Source organism: Pseudopodoces humilis, chromosome 8, assembly GCF_049639895.1.
Source record: "Pseudopodoces humilis isolate 2021_Gansu_Grassland_sample_001 chromosome 8, ASM4963989v1, whole genome shotgun sequence".
Classification (NCBI taxonomy): Eukaryota; Metazoa; Chordata; class Aves; order Passeriformes; family Paridae; genus Pseudopodoces; species Pseudopodoces humilis.
Genome location: NC_142207.1, coordinates 4,125,916 through 4,143,086, shown reverse-complemented (window position 1 = coordinate 4,143,086; position 17,171 = coordinate 4,125,916). Strand labels below are relative to the sequence as shown.

At 41.5% G+C, this 17,171-nt stretch overlaps 1 protein-coding gene across 6 annotated transcripts in view; it reads left to right on the top strand.

The window, feature by feature from the left end:
- The first annotated feature begins 877 nt into the window (after positions 1-877).
- The window catches only part of KYNU (kynureninase), a 62,708-nt gene continuing 46,414 nt past the window's right edge, over positions 878-17,171 (top strand). The window contains exons 1-3 of one of the 6 annotated variants that reach the window (XM_014249237.2): positions 878-1,002; positions 11,465-11,654; positions 16,873-16,993. In XM_014249237.2, coding sequence (XP_014104712.1) covers positions 11,486-11,654; positions 16,873-16,993 — 290 coding nt within the window. In that variant the 5' untranslated portion in view covers positions 878-1,002; positions 11,465-11,485. Of the gene's footprint in view, positions 1,003-3,829; positions 3,908-6,258; positions 6,280-6,978; positions 7,058-9,593; positions 9,695-11,233; positions 11,366-11,464; positions 11,655-16,872; positions 16,994-17,171 lie in introns of those variants that run through there. The other 5 variants (XM_088059210.1, XM_088059208.1, XM_005519598.3 and 2 more) reach the window with 5 other exon arrangements.

Below are 17,171 nucleotides of genomic sequence, written 5' to 3'. Positions count from 1 at the left end.
TTGTTTCCAGTCTGTACAGCCTGGCTGTCTGGAGATGTTTATTACCAAGGAAATGTATTCTGCAAGGAGAGAGCCCGGCTAAATTGCTGGAAAGAAAAATTCTACAGTCTGACCTTATCAAGGCAGGATCCAGAAGGTTCTTATTTTTCATTTTGACTGCAGGCCGTTAGTGAGGCAAGAAACAATCCAAAGAAGTTAACTAAAGCCTCTCACAACAGTCAGTGGTTCTAGGGAAAGGGAGAAAAAAAAGGGAAAAAAAACCCCAAAAACACTGTCAGACACTTATAATCCATTCTGCAGGATAGTAGAAAAAGCATTACATATCCTGGAATGATACAAAGATATTTTCTTCTGGCTTTGGAAAACACAAATCTCTTCTAAGCAAATGCACCTGGCATTTAGGGAATCTTTTAATATACTTTAAGTATATGATAACACAAAATGAGAGTGCAGCATCAGTGTTCAATAATCTATTTTGAGAGATCTTTAGCGACTCTCCTAAGCATTTATAGCTTGCTAGAGGGAAATGCATTTTTCAAAGATCATGAGCAGTCCCTATGGAGACCTGTAACCTTCCTGAGAGCAATTCACCACATCCTGATGGGTCTGATCACAGCAAAGGGAGACAGTCAGGGAAAGAAAACGCTCTGGGAATGCTGATGGAGCCCTGGGCCTGCTGAGTCACAGCCTGGAACCAGGGTGGGAGCAAACAAAGGGTTATTTGGGGATTATAAATATCGATATGGAGTTAAGCGTTGGCTAAAGCTTCGTTTAGACCTTGGCCGGTATGTGGTCTGATTTGCTGTCTAATCAGTTTATTAGTGAATCAATAAAAAATCTGAGCTCAGAGAGGGCTGGGAGGTTCAGCTGGGGCTGGGAAAAGGAGTGGAGAGTGTGTGGACAGCAAAAACCTCCTCGGAGCAGCCCCAGAGCCGGCGTTTGCTCTTCTGGACAGAGTTTGGTACCGCTGGTTCCCTGCTGGCTTTGTGAGCCAAGCACGAGGTTTGTCCTCCCCTCCAGCCCCTTGCAGGAGCCGTGCTGTGCTAAAGCTTGTTGCTTTTCTCGAGTGGATCAGCACTAGAACGCTTTCCAGGATTCTCAGCTTTGCCCAGGAGATTGCTGCTGTTTGTGTGTGCTGTTGAACCAGCCCGGAGAGGAAGCTGCAGGATGAGCTCCTTGGCACAGGATGTGTGGGACTGAGCAGTGCTGACCTCCCTCGGGTAGCACAGGCCACTTTTTCACCATCCTTTATGTGCTGTCTGTTCCTCTGCCCATTCCAGGCCATCCAGAACAGTAGCATGCTATTTAAATCAGAGCCCAGCCTTGCAATTCCAGCTTTTGGAGGGTCCAGATCCACATGATGCTTCATTAACCTGTACTGTGCTATGTGTGGCCTTTGGATTTTATTTTATTTTATTTTATTTTATTTTATTTTATTTTATTTTATTTTATTTTATTTTATTTTATTTCTATTTTTTATTTTTATTTTTAATTTTTAATTTTAATGTTTATTTAATGTCATTTTAATTTAATTTTTATTTATTTATTTTAATTTTAATTTTAATTTTGATTTTTATTTTAATTTAATTTTATTTTTACTTTTATTTTTATTTTATTTTTAAATTTTAATTTAATTTTATTTTTATTTTTAATTTATTTATTTTAATTTAAATTTTGTTTATTTAAATTTTAATTTATTTATTTATTTGTTTGTTTGTTTGTTTGTATTTTATTCATTTCATTCCATTTCACTTTTCATACAGCCCACATGTAGTAGAAGCTCAGCTTGTTATTTTCTGTCCCGCCTTTTCTTCCTTCTGCCCTCCCTGAGCCTTGTTCCAGGTGATAACTGCTGCAAAGAGCTTAAAAACAAGAGTGAAAAGTGCGAAGTGCATTCACTTTTATGGAGCTGCAAACAAGGGGAAGGAGGGAAAAGGCACCAGGGTGGTTTGTCTGCCTCAGTTCATGTCCTCAGCTATTTGTCAGCCTGCAGTGGTGTGAAGAGCACCATAAAAGACGCGCTGTACAACATTTAGGAAAAAGGAAAGTTCTGGTGTTGTGGGAAGCCCCTGAGTGTTGTTATCTGCTCGGAGCTGGGGTCTGATTTCCCCTTTTGGAGAAGCTCTGTGGCCACAGGCAGGACATGTGCCAGCAGCAGATGGAGAAGTGGCTGCTGCTCTGTGAGGTCTGGACACTGCTGCTCACCTGGGGCAGGGTAGAACGAGCCTACATCTGATACAGAAACACCTCGGAAAGCGCCTTGCAGAAAGAGCAGTTCGGAGCTTTGCTGGAAATCCACCCCAAGGTGCTCAGTTTGATTTGTAGGGTTTTACAACTAATAGCAAATAGCTACCATGAGTAAAGGGGCTCCCCCATTTGTCTTTCAGTCTCTCAAATGCACCCTTGGCCATCACACCACTGCTCCCCCAGGAAGGAACAGGCCTGTGCCCCCTCCTGTCCCTGCCTTTGGTAAAAACCTCTCGAAATGTCCTTGCTTGTCCTTGTACAGAGCAAACATTGAGAACAAATATTTGACCAGAGGTGGGGGGAAATCTCTTATTCTTTGCAAAACATTAAGATCAACAACAGTGATAACCCATTCTTTATAGCAAGAGGCTTTTAAAAAAACAATGTGTGTTTGCATCCAGCCTGGAAATGCAGGTGAGGGCACCCGAGGTACAGTCAGTTTTTATTAGTAGCAGCTAACTTGGAGAGACACAAGGAAATTTCATCTATTCAAAATGTGTTCTCCCGCTGTTGCAGCTACCATGGAGTTATCAGAGCCATGGGGAGTTACTGCTCTTGTTCCCTTTATGTGGAAATCACTTGACTCTCATTCCCTTATTGTCCCTCTCTGGGTATTACCATTATCAGTGCAGCAGTGCAATAGTTCTCCATAAATGTTACTGCAGAAAAGTAAATAATTTCATATTCCTGTGATTATTTTTGATTTTTTTTTTTCATAGAGGCACTACTTTGTGACTAGTTTTTAAAGGACAAATATTATGGTTAATGACTCAGAAAGAAATGAAAATGATTACTGATACAGAGCCTGAAGAAAAACAATATTTGGAGCAGGTCACATAACAGGAAAAACCCATATCTATGTAGATAAGATGTGCCTAGCAGTCTGACTGAGAAGAAAATAGGGAAAATCCATTCAGACAAGGAGGAAGGTTTTAGCAGCTCATTTGGGTACTCAAAGGGCAATTAATTATTTAACAGGAACTACTAATGGCTGCTTCATAAATAAAAAAAATAAACACTGGATCATCATTATAGGGAGTTAAGTCTGTATAAAGTAAAGTTTAACGGACTGAGTGAGGGTTTTTCAGTCTTAATCAGAAGACCAAAAGTTAAATTCAGACAGCCAGAGCAATCCACTCCTGCAAAAAGGCCAAATACACATGTTCCCTTCAAATAACTTCAGAAGGAAAAAGCTGGGATCAGGGGGGAGGGAGGAGAACCAGCTAAGTGAGGGCAGGTGTAGGGCATCCTCAGCACACAGGCTTTAAATGTGACCTGAGGTAACAGAGGAGTTTTTGGGCAGAGCAGGGGGTGTTGACGGAGTGGAGGGAAAACAAAAGTGATAAGAAAGTTGTTATAGCAAGCTCAGCAGGGAGGAGACCAAAGGTTTTATGCCGTTGTTTACCGAGCGATTGCTGCGAAGCCTGAGGTGAAATGCATCGTGCCATCACAAGGTGCAGATGGCATGCTTTAAAAAATAGCTGTGGGGCTTGCCTTGTAAATACAGAAATCCTGTTTTTTCTGAGGATCTGTGCCTGAGCAGGGCTCCGTGCTGCAGGTGCAGTGTGTGCTGCTTGGACACCTCGCTGCTTTGCTGCTCCTTTCCTGACTGTATGAACCAGAGTTTTCCTGCCTGGGGGTCTTCCAGCCCTGACTGGGGGTAAGACCTGCCTATTCCTGTTAAAGAGAATCCTTCTTTGTTTGCTGGATCATTTTATCCTCCTGACAGCAAGAAGGCTCAGGGCTAGCAGTGCCAAGGCAAGCTTTCATGACCTGATGGACCCAGCGTCCTGGCATCCCATCTGGCATGGGCTGAGTTTGCTTCAGGGTGCCCTTGGTTATTTGTTGTTGTCGCACGCCTTCAGAAGAAGGCATATGTTTTGTCAAATTAATTTGTTACAACTTTTACCGGCGCTCCTGTGGAAAAGCTCACACGGTTCCTTCCAGCCGAGGGACGAGGCTCCCGTGGCTGGGGCTGGAGCGGTCTCTGGGCAGTGATGGATGGCAGATGGGCACAGCAGAGAGCTGGGGGAGGCTGACATGGAGCAGTATCAGCACACCTGAGGATGTGGCTCCGTGTGCTTCCAAGGCAAGGAAGGTGCTGCCATGACAAATGTGTTCTCCTGCCCACCCCTCAGTCCTTTCTCTGCCCCACGTGCCCCACACAGCCCTTAGTTACAGACACACAGAGCTCTTTTTATTCCTCTTTTGCCCACTCTAAACTGTCTGTCAGAGCTCTCTGCCTTCCCATCACGCTCCTAGCAGCTCCTTTGAGGGGCTGAGGGCTGAGCTGCCCACGGTTGCATTCTCTGCCACACAGACTTGTGCCCTCTGGGACTTTGGCCATCTCCTGTGGCCTCACTCCCTTGTACATTACAGCAGCTCCTTCTCCTCTTCCTGTCCTCTGGCTGCTTCACAGCAACACAGAAAGAAAAAAAAATAATAAAAAATATACAAACAAAAACCCCCCCAAAAAACAAACCCAGACCGTTTTACCTGTTCTCCGGCTAAAAATAATGTATCCAGGCTATATGTTTGCTGATGTCTGAGCCTTGAATTTAGGGACAAAGGATTTTGTCTCTGTTTTCCTTTCATTCCAGCAGAAGGGTTGAGAAGACTAGCTGGGAAGAAGGGGTCAATATTCCAATTCTCATAAAAGTCTGCAAACATATGGCCTTTGCCAGCACAGCTGCTTTCCTGCCACCATCGACGATCAAGGTTAAAATGCACGATGCTCATTCAAAGGGAAATGCAGTGGGGAAATTTTCACTCCACTGTTTGTGTAGTTTTATTTCCAAAGGCAAATTGAAAAGTTGCAGTGTATCTAAGCTTGGTTTGACCTAAATGGCCAACCAAACAAGAAATGAATACCCTTTTGGGCTGAGTTTGGCTTTGGATCCCTTTTGCTTCAACAGCTGAAGTGCCCCAATCTCCTGCTTCCTTTTCAGACCAGATTCCTGGTAGGATAAAGTTTCTTGAGCAGCAGTCCCGTTGTCTTGCTGGTGGAATAAACAAACTGAGTTAGTGGGAAGCCCCAGAAAAAGTCATTTGACAGTGCAAAAGAGGGCAATGATGCTGCAGGAACTGATGGATAGAGGTCAGCTCTATTTTGGGTCAATATTAAGTGCTCTGTGTGGTTGTTTTGTTGGGCTTTTTTCTAGCAAAGAAGATGAAATGTTACAGTTCAAGAGTGTCACATCTATTGGTGCTTACTGAAAATGGAAATCCAGACAATAAACAAGCATTACTGCAGGGGTCTGGGCACAGAGAACTCCAGGATGGAGATATATCTCTGAATTACATTGTTAGTCCACAACTCTGACCCTCCTGCCCCTATATCTCTCCTCACTCTTCCGTTATATATTTCTGTGGTTTTTCTTTTTTTTATTATTATTTTTATTTTGGATCTTCCTCTGAAGCTTCACAGAGGCTGGATGGAAACATTTTATCTTGTTCTATATTGCTGTGTTCTAGCTGTGTGTAGGAATGGGTGTCACTCAAGCTTGAATGGAGGGGATTGAGCAAACACGTGGCTGGTTTGAGATGACGTTTATAGAGAGCAAAGGGAGAGATCAACTCTGTTCATTCCTAATTTCACCTTTAATTCTTCTTATGTTTTCTACCCTGGCAAGTCTGCATTGTCTGTAAATTCCCACCACTCCCTCTGCCATGTGCAAACACTACTGGCTTCTTGCTGCCCTGCTATCGATTGTCTCCTTCATGAAACTGAAAGAGTTTGGTCTAAAACCACTTTCATTACAACCGTGTCTATTTTCCCATGCCCATCTGGAAGAGGAGTGCTTTCTTAATTTAATCAGAGCTTTCAATTTTGCCATGGTGGCAAAGGAAAAGATAATAATAGGAGAAATAATTATGTATACACCTGGTTTTTGGTTAACTCGGAGATTATGTGGCTGGTGGGGTCAGAGTCTGGGGAAGCAGGCACGTGACTGTGGCTGTTTCTTCATGCAACAACGAGTGTTTGCTCAGGAGTTTCATCACCCCCTCCCAGGAATGGCTGCCGACCACAGGGTAATGTGGTTTCACCATAGAGGAGAAAAGATGAGTTTTCTATGTAAAATTACTTTTAGCACCATAGCGCTTCTTGACATGAAGGTCAATAAGTGCCTAAATTACTCTAAGTAACTGAGTTTATTATAATTCCTCTCTGTCACATTCCCTTGCTGCAGCTGTGACACTGTGCTGTATAACTTATTTAATTATACAGTGGTGGTTGCTGCTGCGTGTCTGTTGTTGGGGATGTTATGAATATTTAGATTTTTCTTTCTCTCTGGTTCTGTAATTTAAACAAATTCACTGAAGTGTATTTAACCTGAAGTAATCTAGGCTGCATGCTGCTTTGGGCTGTGCTGTTTTAAAAACTTCCTTCTGCAAAATCCTACTCGAGCAAAGCAATTTATTTGGTGTAAAGATGGGAAGAGAATCAGCCCTTAGACGCTGAGCAGTTCTGGAGTTCCTCTTTTGTTTGTTTTCTAAACCAACCTCAATTACGGTGCTATTGGTGCTTTCAGTGGGTGTATTTTGACAGCCTGGACCTGCGCTGAGAACTTCCCCACTCCCACGTGGGCACACCCCCAGTTTCACTTCCCAAAGGGTGCATTTGGACAGCAGCCTCCACATCTCAAGGTCTGTGGGCTGAGCTGTGTTTATCAACCTGGGCATCAGCTATTGGAGGGCAGAAAGTGCAGGACAGGCCGATCCCACAAAGCCTTTCCCCCTGAGAGTATTGATACAGCGTAAAGTAGGGATTCACTGGGTGCCTGTCAGCACTGTGCTGGGTAGGAGGACTGTGAGTAACACCTTGGAATATGTAAAGAAAATGTTTAAGGGGAGGGTTAAGGGAACTTTATTTTTTTTAAATTTTTTTTAAATTTTTTTTTATTATTTTTACAAAGATATCAAGACAGAGGGGAGATCCATAAAGATATAAGAGGATCTAAACCAGGACAAATTATCATTCTTATAATTAAGCCTAATGGACCTTCTTGAGGAGGTTTGATATGAGGACTTGCTAATATTCACCTTTTTTTTTTTTTTTATTTTGTCAGTAAATTATGCATAAAGGACAAAACTGAAATAATCACCCAGACATTCGCATCACTTGTGCCTGACAAATTCTCATCCATTGTCTTTCATAGTTTTAAAATGGGAAATAAGTAGTAGAAGCCAATGTTTGATAGGGGCTGATAAATTATGGAAAAATGACTGTTTTTCTTAATTTAAGTTGCGTGTCATCTTTTTTAATATGAAGGATTGCCTACAGTGATAGTTGAGTTTTTACACTGAATCAGGGTGTAGTACAAGCAAGTTCTGTGGAAGGACAAAAGAGCAGAGAAAGAAGAAAAAAGTAAAAATATACTGACTTCATGTCATCTGTTAAGTCAAAAACTGTAATAAAGTTTCAAGGAAAGAAAGAAGAAAACCTGGCCTAGTGGAAAGTGTCTCTGCCCATGGCAGGGATTGGAACAAAGTGGTCTTTAAAATCCCTTCCAACCCAAACCATTCTGGGATTATATGAATACACCTGAATGCATTTTTTTTAGAGTAGGTGGTGAGGACAGATTGTTTCTCTTAAAATATTTTTTTTTTCTAAATTGTATGAAGAAAAAAAAAATAAAATCTGGTAAAGAGCTATGTTTATCAAAATAGGAAATGCATTTTCCACTGATGGGTCTGAATGTTAGTTTGAAGGGTTACTGAATATAATTTTCAGTTATAAGGAGATAAAGTGCACTTATACAAATGTGTTTGCTCTATATGTAGAAAACAACAAAAGAGTCATGAATTATTGTAAAATACTTGCACAGGACTCTGTTCTGAAAATAAATTAAAAAAAAAAAATACAATAATGTCAGTCGGAATTAAGAAGGGTGGGAAAAGCCAACCCCAAGCAATTCTGGGATTCCTCTCTATGAAGCCTAATTCCCCCTCAAAGGACAAAAGTACTTTCTTATGCTGATCTCAGAATTGGATCACTGGGATTTCATTCCACAACAGGATTTTGATTGATTTTTAGTAGTTTTATCTTATTTCATAATGTTTGTATTAAATCAGATACCCCATAGCACTTAATCTTTTTTAACTTCTAGATCTTTGTATTTAATGTTTTCTTTGCTGTCAAAATCTAGTATCAATAAGAATCACAATAAATGTAAGTCATTGATCAGATGCAGCAATGACAGGGGACCCAGGAGCCTGATCCAGGAATTGCTGTCTGTAATAGAGACACCTATTGACTTCAGTCAGCTTTGGGTCAGGCCTCAAATGGAAACAAAACCCATCTGTGCTTGCCAGCTGGGTCAGTGGATGACCTGGGATATGATGGCCATTAATCCACAGTAATAACTGGGTGTCCTTTCTAAAAAATGGTGCCTGGTGAGATAAATAATAGGAAGCTGTGCTGTGTTTGTGTGGTGCAGAGCAGGGAATCCACAGGCTGGATGAGAAGGATGTGGTTAAACTACCAGCTAGTCCTTTGAGCACCCTTATCATCCACCTCCTGACCACAAATTTCAGGGCAATTACCTCAGTGGTTCCAGGAGATGAATGCTGGAGGCTCCTGAACCCCCTTCAGGCTGTTTTCAGAAGAAGATAGAGGTGATGGAAACAGTAAAGTTCCATGATCCCCTTCCTAGGGACCACGGGGGCTGAGCATCACTGAACGAATATTCTTAACTCAAGATTCATCAGTTTAGAGAGCTGAAGAGGTTCCTTACCTCCAGGAGATATGTCACCAGGGAATAAAATAAAATAAAATAAATCCAGGCATTAACCTGAGCGGGAAGGAGATTTTACAGAAAATTCTGCACTGGCAATTCTTTTACCTAGAAGGAGAAAGTCAGGAAGACATGGTTTTTAACCCCTCATCTAAGGGTTTTTTTACATAATTTTCATTAAGTACTCATTATTAAAAATAGAAGGTTCTATCTTTATTATGTATGTGCTGGATGTGCTTTGGTAATGGGATCAGGACATCTATGCTGGGGCTGTACATCAAATAAACAAGCTTTGGAAACAAAACCTAATTCTGCTTTCCAAGTGCTGATCCAAATATTGCTTGGAAATAAGCTCTCATTTACTGGTTAATGCTGTAATTTGGAGAAGTGAAATTTAAGTTACTTTACAGTATCTGTAGATTATAATGAGGTGACTGTATTAGTGATGGCCATGGTGTCTGTGACCGTAACTTGCTGTTCTTGGTGGTTCACAACACCTGGAGGTAATAAAGATCCCTAAGCCATCCTCCCTGCTGTCTCCAAACCAGGTGCAGAAGGTTTTATCTGACCTACAGAAAAGCACATCTGTGACTGACACCCCAGCAGGGAACCCCAGCAGCAGCCTTGGATTTTCTGCTCAGCTGTGGAGGAACAGAGGAGCAGTTCCCTGGGGCACAGGGAGCCTGGCCACACCTTCCTCAGGGCTTTCGGTGGGCTGGCAGCTCTTTGGCAGTCTGGGAATGCTGACCCCAATCAATTTTGTCACTTGAGCAGCTCCCAGTCTGGGTGGAGCCCTCTGCCTCCTAGGAACCTTGAAGAGCACTCTGAAAACCAAGATGCCGATATATTTTATTTTTTTTTCCCCAAACATTTTTGCTATTTTATTTTCTTTTTGCAATCTAAAGGATGATTGGGGTGAATGAGTGGGAATGATAAATTTGGCGACAATGAGGAGGTGTGAACAACCTGTGTGGAGACAGCATAAAAATAGGATGTCTCCAATAACTCCCAGGGGAGGGTGAACATTAGCTAAATGAAAACTGTTGTTTTAAAGAACACTGCTGGTATTTTTTTTTTTTTTTTTAAACTCTGCATGCTGGTGGAAAAGGAAATATTTTAACTGTGTAAGATATCAGGTCTGGGGGGGCAAAAAAGATTATGTTCTCATCATAAATCAAATGACAGCAGATTAAAGCAGGTAAGTAGCATGGTGCTGGCCATTTGGCCAGAGTATAAAGAGGTTTGGGTTAATTGGCACTGAGGAGGCTCTGCTGTTTGGGGGTTTATATTTAAATACAAACTGTTGTCCTTCCCATATGTGTTGACAAAGCTCTTCTCAATAGTCATCTGTTGTTCTATCCACAGCTTGTTTCTGATAGCTATATGTAGGATGTTTTGGCCTTAAGAAATGAGAGCTTGTGGAAGATATGTGCTTAAAGAGTTTTCTTTCTCAAACAGAGAGAAAAAACGATATTCTCTAGTGGCTCTGTGTTCCTTGTTATGTGCTAATCCATCCTATTTCAGCCTATCCCCTCGAGTGTTCCTTTGCATCAAGACTCTTGGGGATGTTAAAAAGGCAGAGAATGCCGTGTGGTGTAACTCCACATTTCCCTAAACTGGGGCAGCCACAGAGCATCTCACCGAGCCTCCTGTGTGCCACAACACCCAGCAGGCAAGCCTTGCCCTAAGGTGCAGAGTATGTGCTGCAAACCTTCTCTGCCAACTGCACAAGTGTCTGGAACAAGTGTGTCTGGATCACAGTGGTGTCTCTGAGCATCACACTTACAGGACTGTTTTCATATCGAGATCAACGAGCTTGTAAATGTTGCAGTTAGTTTTGGGCGTTCTCTTAGAATTAATGGTCTGTCATATTTCTGATTTCACTTGGGCTTTTCTCCTTTCCCAGAGGAAACAGATCTAAACCAGCAGGATATTTGGTGTAGCTGAAAGGAAATATTAATTCAAGTCCCTGGTGTTAAAAGATTTGTTTGCCTGCCACCTGCATCCTGCCTGCGCTGCCCTTGCACATGAGCACGGCCGTATACAAACACCCCCTCCAATTTCTAAGGCAAAAAATTGCACAGCCTGGAAACAACTTCAGTGTATCTGTGCACCTGCTATTCTTAGGAGCTCAGACTGCAGAAACAATGATGCTGCCTCTGGCTTTGACGTCTCCAGACTGTGAGTGACACTCCAGCATTTGGAGCTTCTGTCAGTCTGGTGGGAGAACTTAGAAGAGGCTGAAAAAGCTTAAAAAAAGAAGAGCTTTGTATCTATGGAAGGGAAAGAAAAAAGCCTTTTGGGGGTTACAGCAATATGTTGCCTTGGAAATATTTGATCATTCTATTCAGACACTTCACTTTTTAAAAGCTTTAAGTCAAGTAAGTTTGGGTCTTGAATGATGCAGCTTTAGTGGCTGCTTATCTGCCACTCGAGACTATGCAAACTGCAGAAGCTAAACTGGCATTTCTGATTTTCAGGTGAAATTGAATGACCTGAAAATGGATCCATCTTCTCCTGTGCTCCCAACAAGCATTTTGGAACAAACTGCCTTGCAGCTCGGATGCAGTCCCACGGACAAAAAACTTGCTTTCCACTTAGATGAAAAAGATGAGTTAAAGCATCTTCGGGAATGTTTCTGTATCCCCAAAGTCAAGGATCTGCCTCCAAGTGAGAGTTATAATTGCTGTGAGGGAGAGGGAGGGGAAAAGGGCTGGGCTTCACATCTTCTGCATGTGTTTATCACAAGTCTTTGGAAATCATGGTCATTTATGAGATAATTGAGCAATTGTAGTCATATCTGAGCACAGAATGTCCCTGATGTTGCTAAATCAATCCATCAGCTTATTCTAGCGCCAAAAGCTCTATGTTCTCCTTGCCATCCTGAATCAAATGTGAGGATACAGTACTTATGTGGTGCTTATGCTGTCAGTCAGCAGCTTTGAACAATGTAGTGACTGATTGAAAATTACAGGCAGGAGCTTTTCCCTGTAATGGCTCAAAACAGCAGCGTGGCTTGGGTAGTTCAGAGCAGTTGCTTCCTTGGTGTGATCCAGTTTGGTATTATCTCTTTGGTTACAATTATTTTAGTTAATGAAAGAGACAGGATATATGTATTATGTGAACATTTATGTCTTCTTGCTGGTGGTGGAGCTATTTTCTCACCAAGGCCAAATGGAAGACTGTGCCTCAGAACAAATAATTGATCTGAGCAAATAATTCATAATGAAGCCTTTTATTTGAAGGTGTTTTCCACTTTCCTCATGAATTGCCTAAAAACAGAGAGCACCTGGCTCCAGTGAAGTTATGTAAAATTGTTCTGGACATTTTTCTCCTTCTTTCCTGTTCCACAGGTTGTTTTGAGGAGCCTGTGGCATGTCTGGGCATGGGGAGGGCTTGGTGGGGGGGCAAGAGGGGTGGAAAGTGGGGTGGCAGGCTGAGAGTGAAACATTTGCTTTGGGTTCACACTCCCAGACCACCAAAACTAAAACCCAACTCCAACTTTTTTTTTTGTACCTGCAATAGGCACCGTGTTTAGCCAAATCCATGCAGGGAAACCTGGTGGGAGCAGCCACCCATGGAGGCAGCAAGGTCCTGATCTCTTCTCCTGCTTCCCAAGTCCTGTCTGGGTTTATTTCTGTCTCAGTTACGTGGAGAGCAAAAGCTGTGCTCTTTCATGCCCTGGTCACTGCATGCTGAACACTGGAGAAATGACGTATTATTTCCTTAGATGGTGAACACATACTGCATAGTCACTCTCCTTTTGTGCCTTGGAAAAGGGTACCTATTTAAAATGAAAGGAAAAAATATGATAGGACTTCCTTGCTTTTTTTTTTTAATTATTTTTATTTTTTTTAATTTATTTTTTTCTTATTTTCTAATAAATGCAGACAGAATTTTCCGCAGATTTCTTTTTTTCCTGAAAGGAACAGTACTGATGGTAAATGAGAAATTACAGGTGCATTCACCAAAGTGTGTCCAGTAAGGGACTATGATAGAAAATGGTGTCAATAATATGAATTCCTGGATATCTTTTGAAACTCTCTCTGTCTTCAGTATCTTCCTGCTGAGCAATGATGAGTGTTGGGAATGTACTGCTCCTGCCCTTGGAACACAGGGATCATAAATCTCAGTTCTATATGTTCTGATGATATTGGTTTATCTTTCCCTACATTTAAATCCTTGAGTTCTGTTGTTTCTGTTATTCAGAGCAGGATGGACACAAGTGGACACTTTGCAAATATTTAAACTTTGTTCTTCCTCCATGCCTCTGTAATTTTCCTTTTTCATTTTTTTTACCCTGGCTGCTTAAGAGAGTTTTCTACACCCCCTCTGTTTGTTTGGATATTTGACTATTCTGTACTCAAAGCTCCTCCAGCTGCCACCACGGTGCTGCCAGGTGTGCCACCAGAGCTGGAAAGACGCTGGAACACAATTCTCATGGTAGTGGTGCTGCTGGAATCCAGCACAAGTAAGAGTAGCTGGATGTTTGACTGCAGAATGTCAAATGTCTCTCCAGGATATCAAAGGTCACTTCCCAGTGCAGTGTTGTAGCAGCTTCAGACTAAGGAGTCTTTGGAGAAGTAGAAGAGGTTTTGATACCCGTGTGACTGTTTTGGTTTCTTCCAACATCCATTGTTGTTTGATTTTAAATTCCCACAATATTTAGGCCCAAAGACTAATGAGGTTTTCCCCCTGTAGTTACAATAATATTCGGTCCCAAGACTGTAGATATATTTTAGTAAAGATAAACAATGTACAAAGTAGTAGCAGTTGAAAAGCACAGAGAACCCATCATTCTGCTGTTCCTAAACTGAGGAGGTTTTTCCTCCCCCTTTTTTTTCCCTGTCCTTCTTTTCTGTGCTTCAGCTGTCATCAGAAACAGCTTCCCTGCTGAAGAACAGCAGGGGTGTAAATATATATATATATTTACATTGTGTGACTATACCATAGAGACAGATCTGCCATGACATTTATCTGTGCCCAGGAGCGGATGCCAGATAACGCGTTCCTGAAGATAAATGTCATTACAGATATTAGCCATCAAATAGTCTTTATATATTTACATAAAACATTACAATGAGGCTTTAAAATGAAACCTTACAAGAAGCAGATGAGACCATCCATAGGAGACAACAGTAAGATGACGTACAGGAAAATATTTAGGAAGTCATTATAATAGTTTAATTTAGTTATCAAGTTATAAACTGTCAGGGCTGTTTATTTGCTGTATCAATCAAGAGGAAACCAGTAGCAGCCTAAATCTCTGCAAATATCTGAGGTTTTGTGTGCAAGCATGAGGGACGAGGCTCAGGTGAGCAAATGAGGAAAAGATGACAGGGGAAGATTTAGGGAAATGTTTGGATCCCGCTGCTCTTCTCCGAGCTGACAACGAAGTCTCTTTAAGGCTCTCTTCGTGCAGAGCAGGTTGGAGGCAGGAATGCCTGGATTGCAGCTGGGCACCAAATCACCCATCTGATTAAAGCTATGGCTTGTGCTTTGTCACCTTGTAAAGGAGTAGGGCATCATTTGGGTTTCTTGGGAATAAAAAGATGCCCGGGAGTGAAAGCACTGAGCTGTGTTTCCCAGAAGAAATGGCTGAAGGTAGTGGTTAATCATAAAAACCTGGCTTTTTTGGGCTGGTGAGGGGGGCACAGGCAGGTGTGAGAGAGGAGATCTTTTATCCTTTAACTAAGGACAGAGCTCAGATAAGTATAAGCAGATTTAGTCCTTCCTTTCTGATTAATAAACCCATTACATTTTCCCCTTTTGTTCAGACTGAATATTTCTGATAATAAACTTGCTTTTACTTTTAGGTTTAAAAGGTATAGAAGTGCATCTTTAATGTAGATAAATGGGCATAATTAGTATGCAAAATATTATATGTGATTGGATTTGACCAGTTTTCAGAAATCTGAGTAGGTGTGTGAATATATAATATATTAAATTAATCTTAATATAAATGTGTTTTTTGATCCAGGCTACTCTAAGAACACATTTCAATAATTATTTATTTTTTTCTTTACCTTTATTTCCTCATTTGTGTTTATTTCCTGCTAGAATATTTCAATATATTTTTCAAATCAACCGCAGCTCCTCTATAAATTAAAAGGGCCAATACCATGATAAATAAATGAAATTTGGGGAAACACAAGTGGTAGGCATAGGAAAAAAAATGTATTATTCTTAAGAATATCACATTGAATGTGGAGTTGTTGGAACACACAGGGGTGCTGATCAGGAGAAATTACAAAGATGGTGAAAAAAACCAAGCAGCAATGGTCCAAAATGAGTCTTTTTGTGATGTCAGAGAGGGGGAAATAAAGAGCTTTATGTCAAAAGGAAAAAAAGTTCATCCAGATATCTGGTTGATAACACATCAAGAAAAGAATATCTGAAGGAACAGGTATAAACATATTAAAACACACTTTATCAAAAAGGCAATTCCCCATCCCTCCAACAGTGAACATGAGGTGTTTTTCTTTAGAAGGGACTGCAGTGTAAGAAAAGCTGGCTTGCTCATAATTCCTCACCTGTTTTACTGCTTGGTGAGAATTAGTGAGATGGAGCTGCAAATCCTTGAGCAAGGACCCTTCTCTAATCCCAGTGGGACAGTGTTATTGTGTTTCTTGGTAGGAAAAGAAACACAATAATGTTAATAGAATCAGTTTGGGGGCATGGATGATATTTATGCCTCTCTGTTTCCATTCATATTACAATGGAGATGAAAAACAGACATAGTATCTGCAGAACAGATTAGGCTGAGATTACTCTCTGATTTATGCTTTTTAAAAGCCTCTAGAACTTTAATTAAGAAATTACCCAAGTTGTCTATACTCCTGAAAAATGTGTTTCTGGGGAAGTTCAATGAAATTGGTAACTGCTAGTGCAAAAGGTACTAAGAAACTTTTCCCAGAACTTTCCCAGACTGAATTGTAATCTCATGGTTCATTTTTATTGTGTACCTTAACATGCACATTCAGATCTTTATTCTGAGGGATATCAATTATATTTACCAGGATTATATGTGATATTAGCTTGTAGGGGTATGGTAAGTATAGGTATAGACAAATGCAAATTACCACTTCTAGAAGGTCACCATCACTTGTCCCTGCAAGAATCTCTAACATGAGAAATAACAGAAGAAAGCTGTGTTTGGATTGATGGATGATGACACAGGGTAATTAAATTGTTCAGAACCTCACTAGAGCTATTATTTATAAACTTCTACCGCCTTGCTTTTCTCCTAATCATTGAAAGGATTTGTCAACATAGATTTCCTCCTCAGATGATGATGATGACATGAAGTGCATCCCACAGTATTTGCTGACAAGAACTTTTGAGACTGCTTTAAAATATTCTCCTCAACAGTTACATTTTTCTAAATAGAGATTAAATCATTCAGGGAGAACTTACATGGAGGACACAGATTTACCTAGTCCTAACTTTTATTAGACTCCAATATCTTCATGACTCAGAGTAGGCATGTATTGGTGGTGGAAGAAAAGCCTGATTGGGAAAATGCTCCCTGTTTACTCACTGCTGTTACAGACCTGATAAAATCAGCTGCTTCTCACACATCCCATGAGAGCTGGGGATTTAGTGATGCCTGAACTCACATCAGCTCCAAAAGCTGTAGGAGGAAAAGGTGAATAATTGCTTGCAAATTGCCTGCTGTCCTCCTTAGATCCTTTCCAGGGTTACCTGAAGTTGTGGGACAGAGGTCAGGGTGTGACACCTCTGTTCACACATGGGGACCAGATGTCCCAGGGGGTGGGGGATGTTCAGAGCTCTGGGGTGGCACGGGTGTTTGGGTGGGCATGCACACATGCTGACCCTCCTGTGCTCAGCCCCACATGCATTTTGTTTCTCTGGTTATCCTCCACAGCTGACCTGACCCTGGTGAATGGAGAGGAGAGCTGCCTGTACTTCGCTGGGAATTCTCTTGGGCTCCAGCCAAGAAAAGTTAAAACCTACTTGGATGAAGAGCTGGACAAGTGGGCTCGAACGTGAGTACCCTGCAGGGAGTGCCTGGTGCTGACCTGTGCTTCAGAGGAGCGCTTGATTTTGGGATCTTCCTTGCAACTGCTTGAACAGCAGAATATTGCGTTAAAAGTACCTCAGCCCAGGAGTAAAACATGTTCAGTGTCTCCCCAGGGCTCCTTTTATCCCTTTTAGAGGCAGGAG